General features: G+C 35.8%; 1 protein-coding gene across 4 annotated transcripts in view; it reads right to left on the reverse strand.

The window, feature by feature from the left end:
• Nucleotides 1–3,454: 3,454 nt before the first annotated feature.
• Nucleotides 3,455–22,480, reverse strand: part of THSD7A (thrombospondin type 1 domain containing 7A) — a 301,960-nt gene continuing 282,934 nt past the window's right edge. For 2 of the 4 annotated variants that reach the window (XM_074900343.1, XM_074900345.1), the window contains exons 23-30: nt 19,965–20,110; nt 19,327–19,501; nt 17,104–17,277; nt 15,996–16,091; nt 12,925–13,007; nt 12,391–12,601; nt 8,939–9,026; nt 3,456–7,387 (exon numbers count right to left, since the gene is read on the reverse strand). In XM_074900343.1, coding sequence (XP_074756444.1) covers nt 7,303–7,387; nt 8,939–9,026; nt 12,391–12,601; nt 12,925–13,007; nt 15,996–16,091; nt 17,104–17,277; nt 19,327–19,501; nt 19,965–20,110 — 1,058 coding nt within the window. In that variant the 3' untranslated portion in view covers nt 3,456–7,302. Of the gene's footprint in view, nt 7,388–8,938; nt 9,027–12,390; nt 12,602–12,924; nt 13,008–15,995; nt 16,092–17,103; nt 17,278–19,326; nt 19,502–19,964; nt 20,111–22,480 lie in introns of all 4 variants that reach the window. The other 2 variants (XM_074900346.1, XM_074900347.1) reach the window with 2 other exon arrangements.

Genomic DNA, 22,480 nt, shown 5'->3' on the forward strand with positions numbered 1-22,480 from the left:
CCAGAATTCTTGAAAAATAATAGATACTGAGGATTTGGGCTTCTGTTAATCATTGTTTATTGTCATATCACAGTCAGGTTTCCAAAGAGGGAGTTCTCTGTTCTGCTATACTTGTACACACAGACCAGACAGCCTTTACTATGATTTTACAATGAAAATTAACACAAAATGAGTATAACAAGGGAACAGTAGGGAAAAGTGTAAAGTAACACCAGCAGAATGGTGTCATTGAACCTGGAATAGTGTAAATCATGTATCTTCAAGGTTTCCAAATACATAGCTGCAGCTTTGGTTGCATGAAGAGAGGAAACAAATTATTTCAGCCTCAAATCCACATTTTAAGCATGCATATTTTTGCTTTTGATAGCATGCCTTCAAATACCTGTTGTATACCAGTTATAAACTGGTAATTATTGTTGTCTAACCATGATCTTAAGAGTAAGAAGACACATCAAAAGAAAATGAAGGCTATGACAGCAATCAGTGCAAATCAGAAGTAAGGACAAAATCTGGCATTCGCTTCAAGCACCAAGACACAATGGGGTCATAGGAAGAAAGTTGTTAAGGGAAACAGGTTTAGAGTAAGAAAACAAGACACAACATGTCACCCTTCCTTTGTTTTTCTGTGACAGTTTTCATATTTTTTTCTGTGACACAAGTTCTGTAAGTAAGTTTGGGTTCAATTTGGGAGATGTTTTTGTAGGACTTCATTAGGCAGCGCATTAAAAATAATCAATATTGGGCAGTCAAGCTGTGAATGTGCATTCACAGTACTGTTAACTAAATTCTGGTCATGGGCTCAAATTATATTGCTATTTTCATACATGCAGCTCAATAAGCAGCACTGGGAAGAATTAAAAATCTGAGATATGTCACAGTTTGACATGTATAGGTAAGAAAGGGGTTTTGTTTTTATAATTGTTAAGGGAAGAAAAAAAATTAGACTTGCTTTCAAATCTAACACTGAATTTGTGATGCAACTCTTTTTATTTGTAAGCTAAGCAAAACTGATCTGATATTTATTGAGAGAAATAAGTAATCTTCTGCCATTTTAAAGAAATATGACACTATGAAGGCTATCTTTGAAAATAAACAAAGCCTCATTTATTTTATAATTTCAACTTCAGAACATAATTCTAATAAACTTCAGGACTACGTTCTGAATACAACCCACAAAATATTTAAATGTATGTGGGAGCCACCAACGCCTCATCTATAAACAGACAAGTACCAAACCTTATTGTCTCTAAAAAGACAAAGGATTTGTAAATACATAAACGTAATTAAATAGGTTCAACCCTGAACTGTTTGAAATATGATTTCTTTGAATATGGAAACCAACAATAGCTACGATCATGGATTATGATCCTGTAGCTAAGTTTTAGCTTCACTACCTTGACAAATTGACGGACATTTTCCCTCACCCAAAGGGGGCCCCAAACCAAACACAGGGCTCCTAACAGAGCCTTGTGAGGGCTGGGGGGATTAATAACCTCCTTCGAGCTCTTGCCAATGCAGCCCTGCATGTGGTTGCTGCCCTCATTGCCAGTGTCTGCAACTGAGTCATGGTCAGTATGTTGTCCACCAGGACCCCCACTCCCACCTCCTTTTCAGCAGACCTGTTACCTAACCAGGCTGGGACAAGCAGGATTAGGTAGCATCCAACAGTATCGGAATATTAATACCAGAAATGGCTTATCCATCAGGCTGGAAAGGTCAACTTAAAGCACTGCCACGCTTGAGTACCAGCAGATTGGTGCTAACAATCTGCCATTCTGAGACTACTGTTCATGAGGCTCAATCTTCTCCTGGTGTGAAATTACCTGATGGCAAATAGAATGAGCAGTGGCATTTGTCACTGAAGGTGTGCCTCACAGTAAGCCTTGCAACCTTTCAGATCAAGTAGAACTTAGTAAAGATGCCAGTTTTCGCAAGGATGTAGGAGATGCTTCACCAGCATGTCACCACAGGACAAGCTGTCCATTGCCAGGGGCACTGCCCAAACGAAGGTAAGCAAAATGAGTCCGCTGCTCACTCTGCTGAAAAATAAACAAACAGGCAAGCAGATACTAAGACCCCTCCTGCTACAGATCCCCACCCCTCTGAAAAAGCACAAATTGTTTGATTATCTGCCTGGTCATTGGCTGCTTTTGGACAGACATTCAGCTTTACTGTGTCTAAGAAAACAACCGTAAGATTCTGAAATAATTTTTTCTGTAGCCAAATTGTGCTTAGTGATGCCAACCAGAACGTGAATGGCTGTTTAAGCTCACTACTGTTTCAGCAAGATAATCTTCTAGACATAATACTGTAGACCTTCACATTACTAAAAAGCTAAAATATTTACAAGACGTATCTAAACTTCTTGACTTACCTGTTTATCTCCTTTCATAATACTTGTACTGGAAAATCGTATCCTCCCAGTATTTTTTAAAATAAAGAATAAATTTCCCACTCTGTAAGCCATTACCCTAGAAGTCTCACAATCATTTGCAGTCTTTCTTTACTGAACGTGAAGACCATATGATCTTCATGAGCATACCATGATTCTCTTCTGCAGGTTTAAATAAGAATTTCATTTTTCTTCTCTCAAGTGTCCTTTTTAACTGTAGAATTCTGCCTGTACTGAATTAAACAGCTTTAAACGATCTAAAAAATTCCTCTATTAAATTGCAGATGGGAAGACAAGTCCAATGCATCTGTTATTTTACTGTGGATTCCAGCAGGAGAAAATGTATATAGGAGGTACTTCTGAAAATCCTGAAATGCCTCTAAAATCAAAGTTGTATGCTCTCAAAACTGGGTTTCAAACTTTTAAGGGTTAGCCTGGAAGGGTTACTGGGGAGGTAATAAATACTAAAACTGGACAAACCCCCATGAACTGGTGTGTAAATATATGCTGCAGAAATGGACATGAAAAAATCGAGTTTTGGAGAGCACAGAGATAGAATACAAGCAGTTATGAAAGAAGTGTGGAGTCACTTTTTTTCTTAGGTAATCAACAACAAATTCCTGATTCTAGAAGAAAATAGAGTGAATTTGGTAATGTTTATTCAACAACTGGGATGTAAACAACAATTTTATTGATTACATTGGGCATGATTGTTTATTTGGAGGAAGGGGATTTTTCTCCTTGTTCCTTCTTGTATAGGGTCAGATTCAGCTTCAGTGAAGTGAATAGATGTCTTTCAGTGAGATCTTGATCCATCCCTTATTCTCCACAATTTTTTTTCTAAACTAAAAATGTCAATTAATAGATAAAAGTTTAAATACCATTGATTTATTGCATTTATTGGACATTTATCGATTGATTAAATATGCATTGTAGACTTCTATGTCAACAAGGACTGTAGCAATATTTACCATAACACCAGGAAGTATTTTTCTTTCTTTTTAAAGAGAAATACCAATTTTTAACAAGAATATGTTTGCTAAATTCTTTCAAAAAAGGAGACTATTTAAAAGGTGGTAATATTTTAGGGATCTGGCTTTTATTGTTACTCTATCCCAGCATAGAATACTACATCTATTAAAAAAAAAGACATTAAATGATTTTGTGTTTATATTTATTGTCAGCAATACATCAGTTATGTAAAAAATAACCCAGATGAAAATGTAAGACTTGTTACATTTTCATGTCATCTGTATTAACTGAATAAAGCTTAGTGACAATATACACAAATTTGCAGTAGTTGTACGTAAACATTTTGTGCATTAAAAAAGAAATATACATAATTTAAAAAATAAAAATGCATTACACAATGTACAAATTAACACTAACAAATAAACGTAAACATTCCTCAGACAGCTGCCTCCTTGTTCTACAAATAAATATTCAAGTAAATTAAGTTAGGCAAAATAAACTCTTAACTTTGGGTGAGCACAATTTACATAAAGGTAAAAAGACAGATTTTTATTTCATTCAAGGTATATTTTACAGTGATTTATACATAGAATTTTTAAATTGGTCTCTTCAGATTGTAGTATTGGAAAACAAACTTTATTACATTTTGGCAGGAGGAAGGGAGTTTCAAAATTGATGCTTTATACCAAATATAAACAAGCTTGTGCAGTTGCATCAAAGTTTCAAGAAGGAACTGCTCCAGGACTCAAAGCAGACACAGTAATCTAGAAACTACAGATTTAAAAAGGAAAATACAAACCACCACACCAACAGGAAGATGTCTACTTTGCTATTTTCTGAATGGTTTATTTGATCACTGGAAACGTTACTTTCACAAACTAACACTCTACGGTAGTGGCTGCTTTAGGCACTGGACTTGTAGAAGCACTCTTATTTTTAAAGCAAATTGCTTTTCATTCTATACTGCTAATTCACCTATTATTTATTTCTGTTTCAATGTTTAAGGGCTTAATCACCTTTGCAACTTTTAGCTTTACATAAAATTTCAGCCCTCCTGATAGCCTAGTATTTTTTTTCTTGATAACGAGGGAAGCCATTCTGGCTTCAAATTTCTGTGCACTTCGTTTGAAAAAAACCTAATAATAAAAATGCACTCTAGATTTTAAATGCAGCACTAGTATGATGCAGATGTGCACCAGCAAAATTTGCTGACCAGATATAAAATGTAATACTTACTAAAATACTTGCATGGATTGCAAAGGCTAAACATACTTAAAAAAATCTCCTATCTCTTTCTTCGGTTGTCCATTTTATATAGTAAGAAAAAGGAGATGGCATACCTTTAACTTCAAGTTATTAAATTCTTAGATTTAGGACATAAAAATCTTCAAGGCAAGAACTAGGCAACGGCTCCTGCTAAGTCCAGCCAGTATAATAAAGAAAGATGACTCATTGACAATGAAAGAAACCCTGTTCCCTCAATTTTCTATTGGGCCAATACTATTTGACAACACAGAATCAGACTTTTAAAAGTACAGAAATCATGATTAAGCTTTATGTCTCCACATGATAGTTATCATTCTTTAAAACTTTATAAATTTTCTGTTATTGTTTGTATGTCTGACAAAACAGGAATTAACAAGGTTTTTCTTGTTTTCTACTCAAGAATGCTGAAGTAATTAAAATCATCAAGATTTGGTTTTTCCCTATGGATCTTTACAAAGTGACGTAAGACTGAAGCCCCCAGTCCTGCAACATGTATATGAATGAACCACTGCTGTGGCAGGGGGCCATGGCACTTTACCAGCTACAGCTGGATTAAGGTGTAAGATGAGAAATTAAACCTGTATAAAAGATTTTTACTATTGTTCCTCTCTGCTCATTGTTCCCATTTGGCCAATACTTACACAGTGGGAAGAAGGTCATTTTCTTGAAGCAGTAACATCACGCTGGTAATATAAATAAGCTAAGTTAAAGCAGGACCATAATGTCTCTTGAACATTCACAAAAAGCACACTGGTTCCAAGAATTATTCTATATGGACCAAAGGCAGGTATTTTTAAGGGACCGAAGTTACCCACTGATGACCGTGAGAGTCTTGTTATCAATTTCAGTGGATCTGGGCCAAAGTTTGCAAAGCTACAGTTTAAGTCAGTGTGCAAAACCTGGTGCTTCTTGAGTAAATATTGTGATGAGTAGGCAGAAATGGTTTAGGTTATAAAAAAGACCTGAGAACCTAATATTGAACTTTATATAACAATTATTTTTGAGAGGTTGCCTGATAAAGTTTTGTATTGCTTAGTAGTGGCACAGTCACTTATCTGTTCAGGCTACACATAGAAGCCATTTGATGAGAATATCCCTTCTCAGGTCATGAATCACATCTGTAACAGGCATGTAGATACAGTGGCAAGTCAATGAGCTTCACGTTGGAAGCGTAACACTGAAAAGCCATAAACATGGAAGAGGTTAACAGTGAGTTTTTATACTGCCCAAGTTTTTAAAAAAGTCATGAGTATTAAAATGGCAGAACTACCAATCTTGTTGTTTACTTGCCAGTACGCTCAAGAGTGTAACTGAATAATTAAAGAGTCTATCCAATTATCCTAATTTGAAAAGACAAAAGGGCTCTGAGTATTGCACTGTCAGCAACAGTGAAAATGCTCTCACTAGCAGAAGGAAAAAAGCAAACCCATTTTATTTAAGTTAAACAAACAATCAGAATACCTTTTTAGACAGTATGTATGTCACTCAGGATTACAGGGCAACCACTTTTCTTTTTCTTTTCTTTTTTTTTCTAACAAAGTTAACAAATATAAAAAATCTAGTCATAAACAGCCTTCAAAGTACAATTACAAACCAGCAGGACAATCTATACCAGTATAGGTAGATGGGGCAGGAAACTAGACACTTGTATTACTGCCATGATATAGACTACAAATGGCTGCTGTGACGAGGAACGGTGTGTATAGTACACGTCGTTAGCCGATTCCATCCAGTCGCAGTCCAAACCAAACGCTACTCTCTTCAGGATTCAAGACCTGTCTACTTGACACTCCTTGCACATCATCATCCTTTCTGAAAAGAGGCAGTTTCTATGGCAATACTAGTTAAGTGCATATCATGCTGCACTAATATAGTGCAAAAATTTGCCTTACATGTAGCAAAAAAGATGCAGGCAACAGTTTAAGAGTTAAAAGTAGAAACGTATTGTAACATTTACAATGGGTATTTTTTTTCCAGACAGCAGCCGCCAGAAAATACTGAATCTGAGAAGGCCTCCTTTCTGGATGTACATATGAGGCCTTTATACTTTGGAGTGATAACAGGACAGAATTTTGCAAGTGAGTCATTGCCCTCTGAAATGCGGGTTAACACAAGTTATCATCAACTGGCAAACTGTTGAACTTGCTCAGTGGGTTAATCCCTGTTAGAAGTTAATATTGTACTAAGCCTTAAAATGCTCTTTAACAAGTATATAATCTGATAGAGTAATACATATGGTTCAACTGAGTATATATGTTATGCTTGAATATAAAGAGTCATAGACAGCTTGGTACAAACTCTTCATGCGCACTGATTATACTTGGTTAATGATGCAGGGGCTTCCAACTGTCATTACTATGTCAGCTACAGTATTCTGGAGACAGAAGTGGTTCTTATAGTTTGTAAGATTGAGGAAAGACCACAAATCTCCAACTGCAGTGTCTGTTAATGTGATTCTGCCAGACTTCTCAGTGCTGATGGTCTAAAGTAAAACAATAATACCTTGAATATCCGTAGGCATTATGAAATCCATCCTTTATCTATGATGCAGTTATAAAAAAGAAAAAGTCAAAACACTTAATCCACTCTATAGAAAATCCCTGTGGCTTTGGATACCTTCTGATTTCAATCCATTAATTTAGACTGCATTTGTCACCATGAGAAGTTATACTTTACATATCTGCATCTCCATCATAAGCCAAGGTTAAAGGTTTCAGCCGGTTGTTCTGCCTTCTCTGGGGCTTCTTTGGCTTTTTGCTGAAACAATAAGATAATTTGTAAATAGAACAAGAAACTAATAACATATAAAGATGGATTTCAGTCTTAAATGAAAGATGAGTGTATTGTTTTAAGATAATACATTTGGTTGTTCATTTGTAAAAGCTATAAGCCTAAAACCTCCACTTGGATGAGTAATTCTCTCTTCATCAATCCAAAGCAACATCCAATTCAAAGCTCAGTTGTTCAGAAATGAGCTGTTATGGTGCTGATGTGACTTGATGAAATCGTTGCTGGTACTCCTGTAATACCAGTCAGTTTTCAGAAGAACCCAGAGCCTGCAGTGCAATATTTGGTCATGTATCAAAGCCACAGTCAGGTTCTTTTAAATTATATAACCCAAATATTAACCTCTCTTGACACATCAAGGATTTCCACAGGAAAGTCCCATCTTTGGGTTAGTTACATCTCATTACACTTGCTGGAATGACTATGGTTAATTCTAGTTGTTATAATCAAACCAGTCATAAATAGCAGGGATATGGTTGTTAGCCATAACCATTCCCTGTCTAGCCTTAAATTAAATTTTAATCCAGCAGTATTTCCAATCCATTTGATATAGTTTTTAAAAATTACCAAGCCAAAATGCATGCTTAGGCATGCTTTAGTACCTGTCTTCTTTTAGAGTGTAGTATTTCTTAAATCAGACCTATGCATCTTCAGTCTTGTCCAAAATCTTATCTCAGCTACGTCATTTAGGTTGCCCAAATCTAAATCTTTGTTACCAAACCAGTTGTGACAGTGGCTTTCTGTGGCCACAGATTTCAGTCTGAAGAATCTGCAGTGAAGTTGTATGCTAACGGATTTTCTTTTCCTCAAAAAATAAAGTATTTCTTTCCTTACTTAGGCAGAAGTGAGATTTTGCAGAAGGTTTACTAAAAACCAAACAAATCTAGAAGCCCCACAAATGCTTACTGATGCAGAACAACCAAGAGCCTGATGTGTATGATCACACTTCCCTCACCTTCCACTTACACAGTCATTTGGATCAGAAATTACAAACAGGACCTAGAAAACTTCAGGAAGAGCATTTTCAAAGATGACTTGTTTTTGTAAAAAAAGCTTTGCTTTCCCAGTGCACTAAGATTTTTCAACAAAGTATTGTATGAAAAATAAACGAGAAAGTTTTCAGACCTTTTTTGGTTGTGTGTCTCTATATCCTGCCAAATATCAAATCTGACTTATCTGATTATTACATTTCTTCCTTGCTATTTCTCTCTGCATTTTGTGATACAGACACAATGAAATTCTCATGGACACAGTACATTCTTAACAGAGATAAACTGAGCAAAAATAGACCATACAATAAGCTACCCTGTATTTGTATGAAGTTCTAACCTCAGGAGAGCATGCATTTATCCATCATCTAGACTACAACCACAGTCCACTACCCTGAGCTTGGACAAAAGGACATCAAAAATTAAACATTGCAGTTCACAGAAGTGCCTGCAGTTTCTACAGCAGCAAATGTAAATGCTTGCATTATAGTCTGTGTGGGACTGCTTGTTTGTAAATAATTAAAGAACTCACCAGGCTAGATAGATCATAGAAACAATAAAGATGAGTAAAACAAATGCACCAGCAGCTACACCATAAACCCAGGTCTTCAGCCTCCCATCTAAAAGGAATGAATGTTAGTCAGTAGTGTTTGAGTTAGTCTTGTTGAATTAGATCTGATATAGTATAGAAGTATTTTATAATCAAAAAATAAATGCCTTCACTAGCAATTACAGCTTAGTAAGTGTAAATACTATTAAGCAGTGGAACATTAACCTGTCTGTGCCCTTCTCTTCTGCTTTTCAGCCAAAGTCTGGGTAATCCAAACAGAGCCGAGATGTGGGGCAGAGGCAGCAAGTGAGACCCCCAGAAACACAGCCCCTGGGCCTGCTGGTAGTGGGCAATCTTTCAGCATGATCGTGGGCTGCTTGTCAGCCCAGGACTCATTTATGCCACTAGCATCACTTTCCATTCTAGCTCCAGTAAATCAATCCCCTGTTATTTTAATTTTTGTTGCTATTTAATTTTATATTTTTAATCACCTTTAGGATGTTTTACCTCATCCATACCTTAACTGCACATACACAATTTTCATTTCTGGATAAAGTAATAGTTTTTCAATTTCTTCCCCTACCAACTGCAAGTTTTGCTGCTATAAAACAACTTCCCCTCACAGAACAAGCAAAAATACACCAAAAAAGACAACCCATGCTCATAAATAGAACAACTGTCTGTTGATAATAAGGACTGTATTTATGTGCAGCCTGGGCAGTTTGTATTTTGGACATGATGTCCCTGCAGGCTGAGGTATACATCCCACACTCCTGCTTGCCTTGATACAAGATGTACCCTGTTCTCCCAGGGAAAACGGTCTGATTTTATCTGTCTGTGGGATTTTGCTCTGAACCCAAAATGATCATGTCCTACCCAAGGTCAGTGCATGCTGTTTGACTCACTACTTTTATCTGACTAATTTTGCAAATTTCTAAAGGGCTTTTTGAAAACATTCTTTTACAGGTGGTTAGCTAGCCTTGTTTCACCTCCTTGACAATGAAAATTCCATTTAAAAAATTTTTTTCATTTACAAGTGACAAAATTTTTATTTTATCAAGTCATGTATATCTTCAACGTAAGCACACATAGCTAAATTTTTTCTGACCAAATACTTATTTCTTCCTGATACCTCTATTGAACAAAAAGGCTTTATCAATGCAGTTGATGCTTACACAACGTAATAATAACAAAAATTATTCAGACTGACTTTGCTCAGATTCACAGCAGCACTCTATTGCTGTGCAGTTAAGTTCAGGCTTTCTGTTCTCTAGCAATGCAAAGTCTTGCACTCATGTGGACAACTTGTTCAAGACTAATCAAATTCAATACACTAATCAACCTAATGAAACGTTATAACTGATAATACCTGATATAACTGAAATAACTGATCCATTAAAGATGAATTGAACAGTAGATTTGACTTGACGTCTCCAGTGATATGATAAAACAAATGAGAGGAATTCAGGTTTCAGTACTGCTAAATAGGTTAGTTTCTTCTCTCCTTGGCTTATTTCCATTGGTAAACGTAAGGGGTTTCGGGTTGTTTTGAGTTTGATAGTTTTAAAATAGTGTTATATCATTGAAAAAAAGACTGGCATTATCTTCTGTATGGATTGAATTATTTTTGCCTGAATTCCCTCTGAACAGATTATTTCTATGTATACAAGGGAACTGGCATCTCAAACTCATCTGGTTTTGGTAATACATCAGCACAGACATCTAAAGAGGACAGTTTTAATACCTTCTTTTCTGGAACTGCAATATAATTTGTTAAAGACAGTGGAAGAATTATTGTAGATCTAGACTTAGAAACTGTGCGGAAAGGAATAATCATGCTAGAGTAAATCAAAACCTTTCCAATAGATAACCAATCCTGAAATTAAAACAATCAAGCATAAATCTCATCTGAAGTGCAAAATGTTCACTTTCTTCCACATTTGCTCATATCTTAATTGGATGAAGTATCAGTTCTATTGAGTACCATTGTTTCCGTCTGAGCTGAGCTATGTTTCCTTCCTAACCTGAATTACTGGAAAACTGGAGAGTTTTCATGAATATCTCAACTGTTCCTTGCTCCAAAAAACCATGTCTGAGCTCACATGAGCATCTACATTCTTAAATATTTGAAGGCAACTGTCTGACATTTGCTTACTGTTTTCACTCTGGCTGCTACAACCCACCCTCTGGCATTTTCAGGTGGAGTTAGCTAGAATGAGGAAAATATAACATATTTGGTAAGATGCTATTTTTTAAAGGAGGACAGAAAAGCTTCATTTTCTTTTTTTTTTTTCTTTTTTTTTTTTTTATTGTGGATTAAGTTATTAACTAATTGAAGTAAAGACCATTTTATTGCAGGTATCAAATATAGTATCACAGTACAAATAACAGTAAATATTAGTAGGACTAATTAATCTAACATAAGTATTTCTAACCCAAACATAATTTAATCTGCTTATTAGAAGCGTTGCTGTAGTTCTCAATTTGCAGCATTTTACGGATTATGAATGTAAATATACTGTTTTCAGTTCTCAAATTAAAAACATTTATAAAAGCCTTAGAGGGAAATGAACATCCTAAGACACACCTGTGTTAGAATATGTAGCTCTATGATTTAAAAGACACTTAAGAAGATAACCAATTGCTGTCTGCATATAATTAACAATTTGGACAAGCATCATATCTCTATCTGAAAATATATTGCTAACTAAAGTTTTATTTATCTTAGTGCTTAATAGTACCAGGAAATATTTACTGAAATCTGATTACATGATGGACTTTATAAAGTATTTCTGATGCGATGTCTTATATTTCTTGCCACTTTTGCACATAAATCCTTGTTCAGCTCTAAAAAACTTGTTCCATCATAAAACCAAATATTGCCTACAGAGCCTTAGATTAGAGCATGTGTACTCTAAATATCAGTAATACGGTTAGCTCTTGTCTAACATGAATTAGTTTAAATATGGATATGGCAGAAAAGCATTAGCATATCTATACTTATTATTTTCCTACAATTTCTGCTACAGCTGCAAATTTTAAGCAGCCTTTACCCTTTGCAGTCTTCAGTGCTACCTTTGCACTCCTCTGTCAACAGCACTATTGGTTGAGACAGCATGATCTAATATCCTGGCTTGCACCTTAGCAGCCAACTCCCTTCTAAGGTCACATTTCAAAGAGCTTCTGTGAATTTTAACAGGTAGAGGGGATTAAAAGGAAATCTGCAATACAAGATTTCATTAAATATATTTATGGAGTAGCTGAGAAGGCTAGGGGTTTGTTTATGTCTCTTCCTTTTTCAGTCAGGGCAGACGCCTGTCTTCTTAAATGAACACTTAAGGGTTTTTCATTTCTTCCTCATCATCACAAAAAAAGTAAATGCCAGACCCTGCAGCAGGACTTAGCATTAAGAACTGCTCATTGCATGACTTCACCTGGCCCAAAAGGCTGTAGAAACCAGGTCCTTCCTCGTCCTGACTGGTTACTGGAGGGCTGGGTAGGGTTCACAGCTCGACTGGTTTTCACATCCCCCTTTTTGTCCTCCATGGTGGGGATCGCCACCACTGGGATGAGAGTGCACTGTTCGAGTGTGCCATCAGAGGACATAACTTCAGTGTATCCATCTTCACAACTGCACGTTCTAGTCTGTAGGGAACAAGTGTTTTACACTGTGTAGCAGAAAAACACAGTCTTCTGTGAGCTATAAAGCATAACAACATGGATGACTAGAAGAGAAGACTGTTTTGATGAGTGCTAGCCTGAAGAGTACCTCTTCATATATTTTTATGCAGGATTGTACCAAATCAACAGAGATTATTCCACATTTAACTGAAAGGTAGAAAATGGTCTGAGGTTGATTTTAACAAATTCATGATTAGCAAAGTCTCTGAATATATTTTTTTGTTGGCATATTCTTTGTAATTCAGCCCTCATGGGGGTGTTTTATGCTCCAATGCAGTAGCACATACCTCACTGCAGTAAGCGTGGGGTTGACTGCACGGTGGATTACATGACCTGTCAGCATCTGGTTGGCGCATCACTAAACAGCCCCCTGTAGGACAGAAAATCATATTTTGACATGGTAATACCTCACCACTGATTAAATTACTGATGTCATAACTTGCTACAGTATGTCATGGATTACAATTTTATTACTAATTTGAGTTTAAGTGCCCTTCTCTTATTCCAAGGTGAAGGATAATTGGTGTCAAAAATCAGTTTTATAGATAGAGTAAGGATACCGCACATGTATTTGCATTCATGTGCATTTTAGAGAACTAATATCTGGCAAGTGAACCTTTTGGTTTTCCACTTGCTCCTTTGACAGATTGCTCAAAAAACAGTTTAAGTGTTTTGCTGGGCTTGAGGAAACAGATTTTGGTTCTCTACAGCCCTCCTTATGACTTGCATATTAAAACTGTGGCCACAAAGAAAATAAAAGCATGATTTTGATTTGTATCTTTGCCTGTTAAACTGAAAACAAACTACGCATTGAGCTTATGAATGGATACCTGTTTTCTGCTGCTCCTCAGTAGCCACTTTTACACATGCTATAGGTTTGCCTCTTACGAAGCCACATTTCATGCTAGTTTAAGATTTTTCAGAAGGAAAGAAGTATTATCAGTAAAGCATGTACTGAATGCTATGATAATGAAGATATAGTGGGCTTCAGTCTTTTTCCGTTATACAGACCTAGTTCTCATTTCTACAGCTTTATGTACAGTGCAGTTATTATTATGGACCAATACACACAATCAGGCTTTCACTGTCATCTCAGCCAGAATGACTTCACAGTACTTTTAGAATGAATTTGAATCTAACTGGTTTCCTTCTAGCTTACAGAAAAGAGATAGACACCACATAGTTTAAAATTTATATTGCTACAGGATGACTTATCTTGCACATCCCAAATTACTAACATTTTTATACTGGTGTGATATGATGATGAAATCCTGATAACTGAGATTGGTCATGACCATAGCAGATGCAGTTAGATGTTGTTACGTAGATCCAAGTGTTAACAGGATGGCCAATGAAGAACAAATAAAATGATGCTGGTTGCCATAAGTTTCCCCATCCCCAGAAAGGAAGATCATACATCCTAGCACACAAATCACATGCCTGTGGGAATCTATGCAATAAAATCATCCAAGGAAGCTGCTGAAGGAAAGAGTTGCCTCATCGCCCATGGGAAACAACACCTTCAAGTAGAAAAGAACTATTCAGCACAATAATACTATGCAAGTAAGTAAATAAATAAAGGCCTCAAAATACCAACAGGACTACTAATAAAAATTTGATAATGTCTGAATTAAAATACACCGTGTTAGAGCCAAACGTGCAGCAACAAGGCAGCAAAGAAACACAATAATCAGAGATATCAGTGATCCTAGATCAAAATAGGTAATTTCCATTTAAATTGTGGATGTGCATCTATCAGTTTGAGCTCTTAAACTGTAGTTTATACAAACCACTTTCAAAAAAGCATTTAAATTTAAATTACGATCTCATTCACAACTTTATACTTCATGCAGAGGAGTGTTCGCAGAACATTATACTTAAGTGCTTTGTTTGAAAACTATCAGGAACATCCGTTAAATACAGTTTCGCTTTGCATGGAAACTGGTGATTACATTGTCTGGAATTTCCACTAGTCTTAATTTCAAATTAGAAAGTTACCACAGCTTTAAAACCATGTACAGACAAACTTTGAAAAAAGATACAATATAGATCTGAGGTTAGTCTGCCTAAGAGGTCTCATCATGAAAAATCTGCCAATAGCACATATTCATACACTTGTCTTTCCTGGAATTTCCTGGAATCACATGGCTGTATTCAGCTACATCAGAACAAACTATTATTTTTATGTGACTGTGATTTATGAATATATGCTGATTTTAACATCTCAGGTCCATAATCACCAAGATGCTATTTATTTTATAATCCTGTAGTACCTTTATTAGACAATAACATATATTAATCTCAATGAGAATTATTACTTCAAGTTTTACTTACCGTACAAGCATCTTAGCTAGGCAGGAAGCAATCAAGGTGCATAAATAATGCCTTGTTGCATTCATTATGAAGATGATGCATTTTAATATTCTTAAAGCACAAGGTGACCTTTGCAAAAGAGACTTTGGGCTATTTATTATTTCAAAACCTTGTGAAAATAATATAGATACTTTTATTTCTACTGTTACAACAGACAGTAGTGGTGGATTCCATCATCAAGAAGTATTTGTACTGGGAGTCCATGAATTAGAGCTCCCCACCTGACAGTGGCTATCATTGAGGATATGCTTACAATCTCTGTGATTCTTTTACTTCCACCTGGGCTGATATAAAAATTATTTAAACAGCAAAAGCATAACTCTTAGCTTAAATGAATCCCTAATTCTGATAAATAAATTCATATAAATAGATATATATGAACATTTTCTTGAATTCAAGGACCTCAGTCATTCTTAATTCATGGTGTTTTGTGCTTTGGTTTGTGCAAAAAGTAACTATGTCCCATAGCTGTCCACTGATGTATCCTGCTATAGGTTTATGTCACTGAAGTAAAGAAATAAACTTTTATTAGCACATTTAATAAAATTTGATATTTTGTAATTTTAAAGAGATATATGATATATCCATGATATTATGAAGCTTTGCATCTCTGCCTCTATATAGGCACTGAAATGAACTTTAATACATAAAAGTTCTATTTGTTGTAGGGCTTGAAATCTGAAACCCTAAATTTAGAAATGTAAAGATGTCTATGGTAAAAAAAAAAAATTACACAGTGTAAAACATTCCAGGTCCAGTACAGAAGATAACGTTTATATTTATTTTTAACATTACATAATTCTGGAAAAGAAATTACATCTTTAGTATGCAAAATATGATGATTCGAGACAACAGCAGGTTGATTCATACATTGGGAACAAGCATTTTTAGTAGATTCTTTAAAAAAAAAAAAGTTCCATTTGTTGGGAAAAGGCATTATTCGCCTGTTTTCAAGCTTTTGCATGTATAGAAAAAGAATAGTTACCTGTGACGTTTAAGCCATCTGACCTTTGGCACCACACAGTTCGAGAAGATCCCTTCCACGGGCTAGCCATCCACTTGTATTCATAGCACTGGCCATCTACACAGAGAATATTCACTTTTCAAGAAATTTGATAACGTTTTAGGCTACCACTGGCAGCAGCCACACTCATCAGTAGACCATACTCATTATGTTTAAATGGTTTTTATGGCTAAATAGGCCCCTTCCTCCTTCACTCAGCAACTTAGAGGGGTACACTGCACACACGGAGGCCCCAAGGTCTCCCGCACTTACTGGATACGTACAGAATAGACCAGATGTGTCCTGGACACTAAGTATAATGGCCGTACACACTGCTTGTGAAGTAAGCATAATATAGTTAATGGGCAAAACAGATGTTTTCAATAACCTCATAATGGTTGTGGCCCATCTGTCACATAAAACTCATTCAGGAGTCAGGTTCCTTTCCTGGCAACACTGAGCTTCAGGGCTTGGTGAATTGTCCTGGGATGCAACTGGCTTCATGTCTCAGCTCTGCTGTACACCTCTCATATGGCCTGGGATAAATCATGAAGTCCTTCTGCACCTTAGCTCCCTTATAAACACAAAATTCCTTTTTGCCTGATCTGACTGGCCTCTGAATGGACAAGAAATGTCTGTACAGGAAATTACTTAGATGCTTTGTCCAGTACCAGCAGTAAGCATGATTAAGACTTTTTAATCCAATTGTCATGTGATTAGCAATTCAAAGGGTTGACAGAAACCTAAATTTGGTTATGTATCAAAACTTAAAGGTTTCTTTTTATTAATGTTATTAAGCAGATAAGGCAATTATTTTTCTCCCATATCATAAAAGAAAATGTCATTATTAAAAAAGGATCATAAGTTCTCCAAAGATTATGTTTAATGTGGTTAACATATGATAGCTAGCATTTAGAAGATTTTCTGTTTACAGCTAATATCTGGAAAATGAAAATTTAAGTGCATTTCTAGTTCTATCAAATCTTTATTTGCATATTCTGGATACTGTGAGCAGAAAAAAACCCAAAACTACTGTTTTTCTGTATTTTTTTCTTACAGGAAGGGGCTTTATGTACATTTTAATGCTTACCATTGCATGGTCTTGTTTCCAAAGCCTGTTCTGGACAGAGATGTTGATTCTCTAATTCCTGAATGATCACTGCCCGAGATCGGACCTGTATCCCTCCAAAGCCTAGATCCTCACCATTGACACAGGTTAGTTGACAAAGGCTCCACTCTGACCACTCTCTCAAGTAACAGTCGCCTGTCAAACAGCAATTTTACAAGATGAATGATCATCATATGTGAAGCTTTTCACACTGAATATGTCTTAGAAAAAAAATGTCTAAATTCAGTTTCTTAATTTTCCCTCTTCATAGTTTCTTTCATTCCTCTTTTTAAATGTGACATACTTAAGATAATATTTTGACACTCCCTGAATATCTGCGCAGTAGAAAATAGTAATAAAAATGTTAAGATCACTCTCAGTTTGAATTTCTGAGTAACACTCCACCCAATGTCTAGATTTTTCTAAATTGTAGGGTATTGTGCACTGTATGCCTTATGCTAAATTTATGTATCTTGTTCACAACTCTTCTTTCATCTTAGAGAGAGAAAACATTGTCTAGTTTTAAAGAGATTAATTGTTGCTTATACTCATGCAGAATTTCTCTAAACAGAGAGTAGAAGCAACTGCTGGAACATTCTTTGCAAAAAAGGGAAATGCGAAGGTGATTAAAATGTCTGCTCTGGCTAGTTCATGTTAGGATAATAGAGACTGGTAGAATTTTATCTTACAGAGTAAAACTGAAAAATAAAATTATACTAATGACACTAATCAGCATGATTGGATAAAGAACATTTAAAGAAGATCTGAGGCACAACACAAAGAGACCATTTTGTTAAAACTGCAGTACAAAATAGGACTAGACTGTGCACAGACTCATAAATAAACCTCAGTTCTCATTATTTCAGTGGAAGGGCTATTAAAAATTCATGCTACCTTGCATTATACTGATGACAGATATAATCAGTACTGTGTTGACCAGATGCCTGATTAATGAAGGAATTTTATTTGCCAACGTTAGGAAAGCATGTGAAGAAATTAATAATTGAAGAACGATGTATACATAATAGGAAAACAAGTAGTGATTTTTTGAAACATTAGTTGGAGTGTATCATTAGTACATCCCCACAGGGCCGTTATTCTTGCTGGCTAAATGTGAGATTGCTGAAGAACAGGTTCCTGCTCAGCAAAATCTTAAAAGCAAGCAGTAAGCAGTTGGCGTTTTTTATATATAAATAATAATAAGAAAACATAATTACAAGCTTTTTGTTCTTCCAATTTTCATTTAAAAAATACGTGAAAATCATGCAATTGGAACGCCATGCACAAAAAGTGATGGAAGCCTCTCTGGTTTTGATTATTTTCTATTTATTGAGGCAACTTTACCTTCAGTCCAGCCTGAAATGAACTGTAAAAAATTCTGAGACAGAGGAGAGTCGCAAGAGAACAAAACCAGAATACTGGTATGGAACAATAGCTACATTAGAACTGAAGGAGTTAATCACTATTTCTGAAGATGCATCACTAATGGCTCTACTGAACAACAGCAATTTACTTCAAATTCTAAAATAAGTGTTTGAAATTAACTGGAGGGGTTTTCCTGGAAATTAACAGCTCTTAAGGGCTCTTAACCCTTCTCAGTATGAGGGTCATGGACCTGATATTTTATAACAGCTCCTTTGGATTCAGTCTACAAAGGCAATGATAGCACATGTTACACCCAGCAAGTTAAACATCTAATAACACTCAGATTTTCTCAGAGATTAAAGTATTAGTTTCAGTTGGAATAGCCCCTTTAATAAAAAAAAAAAAAAAAAGACTCCCTAGCGTAGCTTCCTTACACACCTATAAAAGGCATCAAGTTTGTAGCTACTGTTAAAAGTATTAATAAAATTGTTAGGTGATCTAAGCACTTAAAAGCAAATATTTAGTTATAAGCCAACACTCTTTCTTATAGAGTTAAATACAGGTTTCATTTCAAAAGATTTTGTGAAAAAATGTATTCTTATAAGGTACAATCTGTGACTGAGATGTATTTTATAAAATTTAAAACATGGTATTTTTTTCTAATAGATTTATTGTCATGAATCCAGTATGGAAAGTAACTGTTGGACATTTGATGGATTAATTCAATCAGTAAAGCATGTGAAAAATATTTAACTGCCTGTGGCTAATGCTAGGTGCTGATAACTATAATGATACCCAACAAATCTCGAAATGCAACATTTATTTGAGTAGCTTTTTTACCTGGACAAGGGACAGTGCAGGTTTCCTCAAGTATCATCTTCTTATTACCATCTATAACAGGCTCTATTTCTCCACAGAATTCCTCATCTACTACTTTGCCAACATCTTCAATGGATCCATCAAAAACCACACAGGAAATGTTCCTCGCTCGTGTTCCCTCTCCACATTGAGCATCCTGGGGAAGAAGAATGCACGTGGATGCTGGGCTGAACAAAGTGCCAGAAGACTAGATCTGAGCTACATGACACCCCGTTTTCTCTTATTTTTTGCTTAACTACTTATTCATTCCACTGGGGGACAGGGGGACGGGGATGGGACAGGATGTGGACAGGACATTGTTCTTTACTTCTGAAACAAACAAACAAACCAATCAATCAAAAAACCACCAAAACCCAAAAAACAAACCCAACCAAAAATTCTGCTGGCTGCTGCCACTGTTTCTTAAAGTACATTTATACTTTATTTATCTGTAAGACATTGTTTTATCTGTTGACAAGTATGAACTTTAAGAATAAATCTTTAGTTTTTGTATAAGAGAAGAAAATTGTTTACAGTGTTATGAAGCAGGTATCTGAGCATATCACAAATATGCCTAGATATACAAGCTCCATACCTTCAAAGTCCTATATGGCTTTTACCTCTACTTTGCATGCAGACCACTGGCCGTATTGCCATCGATAACAAGGTTTTACTGGACAGGGTTTGAATTGCTCCATCTGAGATGGACAAGGCCTCCCATCACCCTGAAATGGCTGATTTACGGTCCTCCTTCTGATCATTTTTCCTGAAATAAGAAACAGCAATATAACTAACAACAACGTAGTTAGACTGATTTATTCCTCAAGAGGGTTCTATTTTGGTAAAAAGTGTTATGTTTGAATAAAGTAATTTCTTCCACATATGATAAATTAGATTGTAAAGCAGATCTGTTGGCTCTTGTCTGTTATATGAATTTATATTTTCCAAGTCAGACACTTTATATTCTATCATTTGTTTGTACTGCAAGAAGTGCAGGAGGATGTCTGATTAGGATTTCATATTGCTCCTGTAACGGCAAGAAAAGTAGTAATTTTCTAGTTCAGAAGCCTGGGGAAAAATATTCTTTCTGAACATGACAATATGTTTGTGGCACTTCAGTGGAGATTCTGTCTCCTCTTCTGGAGTCTGCCACTAGAAGAGACCCCGAGTTAATCCAGAATCATGTATCCCATGTCATCTGATTCCAGCAACCAGGAACAGCTTGCAAACTTCCCTCACTGTCTGTCTGGATAATGTGACATGCAGATTTTGCAGGAGATGGAGGATTCTTCACTCAGGCCCAAAGAAAATACAAGAGGCTTATCCAACATTAATCTTCTCTTCAACCATGAGCAGCACACTTACCCAGCATTATTAAGATACAGGTTCTATTTCAAATACTTATATAAACAGGAAAAGGAAGACATTTTTATCCTTTTGCCAACTCTTTCTTCTTTCATCTTGCAGTGGACACTAGACCATTATGCTTCATTACAGAGAGGTCATGTGATATAACCAAAAAAATTTTTGTGTTCCAAAAGTAGTGGCAAAGTGGCTGATCTAGAGTTGGCACCTCTCAAAGGCTTTCACAAAACCAGTGCAGCTGTTATATTTTAATCTCTATATAGATAAATATATGAACTAAGTCTGAAATAAGATGTGTATATTTAAATTTGTATACCGAGGCTTATAATAAACTAAGATTTACCTACATAACACCTGTGTTACCTGGCCAAAACAATTCATCTTGAATTCCAAATTTCAATCAGATGCATTTAGAATTGAACACCCTAATGATCATGACATGAATCTTTTGCCGAGAGCAAGCTACACAAGCCACAATGCAGCAGCAGAACTATATAAATCTTTCAGACAGCTGTGTTGACTGCAGCTAGCTAGAAAGGTGTTTGCCAAGTGAAGCCTCATCATTCTTGGATTCACAGCTGCTCCAACTGAGATATCGCAGGAGAAAAAAGATTTTCTTGAAAGTACGGGAGAAAAAAAAAAAACCAACAAACTGCAACAAGCAGAATTCTTACATACATAATTCTTCCTCAACTTTATGGGCATTTGCATGGGTGCACAAAAGTGGTTCAGCTTTGTGGTCACTAGGTTTATTAGATGGCTACTACTTATTGAAAAACAGCACTCACTCCCAACTTTCTGCCTAACAGGAAAATTACAGCTTCAAGGTTTACATGTGAGGTTGCCGTCACCTGTTAAAAATACTGAAAATTTGAAAGCTGCTTTACATTACTGTTTAAAATAAATTTTTTCACTTCTACAAATAAATTCTATACTCTGAAAGCAGAGGGATTTCAGATAGTGAAATTCACATTTTGTAAAAGCATAGCAGCAATAATTCTCATTCAGAAAAATATCAGGTCAATTGTTCAGGTCTTGTATATAAACAGAAGCTTGTAAAAGAAAATCTGGCAACAAATTTAAGCCTTCAATACAGCTGTGAGTTCAGTTCTCACTCTATAGGGACTCTTTTGCAGGTAGAATTGTAGGTTATTTGAATGTAGAAGTTGTGCTTTGAGAGAAGCTCAAAGAACTGAAACATTATTACATTATTAGACACTGAAGTATCAAATTATTAACTGGTACCATTAAAAAAATCCATAGGTCTTTCTCTTGGAATCCTGAGGTAGCCAGACCTTTCACACATTTTTGCCTAGACATTTTCCCTGTGGTATGCTCCCCGAGGAACACAAAAAGATGCAATATCCTTTTACTCTGAGCCCAGCAGTTGAAATTGGATTCCATACACTGCTAACCATCCAATATCTGTAGTGACATATTCCAGACATGATTACAGAATGAAGAGGCTTCATAGATGGGCTTCCACCCTTCTCTTTCAGTAGTCTCTATACCTTACTTGCCTGGCTTACCTTACTTTACCTTACTTTTAGGTCCTTATTCTGAGACGTATCAGTGCAAAAAAATAACATGAGTTCCTCTCATTAGAATGTGCCTTTGATATCCATTCGTTGACACAGGTTTGATTTAAAAAACTTAGGGGTTAGCAACATTTTGGAAAAAAAAAATTAATGGGATGACAGTGAAAGTAACTTGTCCCTTTTCCCTTGTTCTATTTTAAAAAATATGTAATTCTGCACTGCGTAATTTTTTG

The sequence above is a fragment of the Athene noctua genome, chromosome 2, assembly GCF_965140245.1.
Source record: "Athene noctua chromosome 2, bAthNoc1.hap1.1, whole genome shotgun sequence".
NCBI lineage: Eukaryota > Metazoa > Chordata > Aves > Strigiformes > Strigidae > Athene > Athene noctua.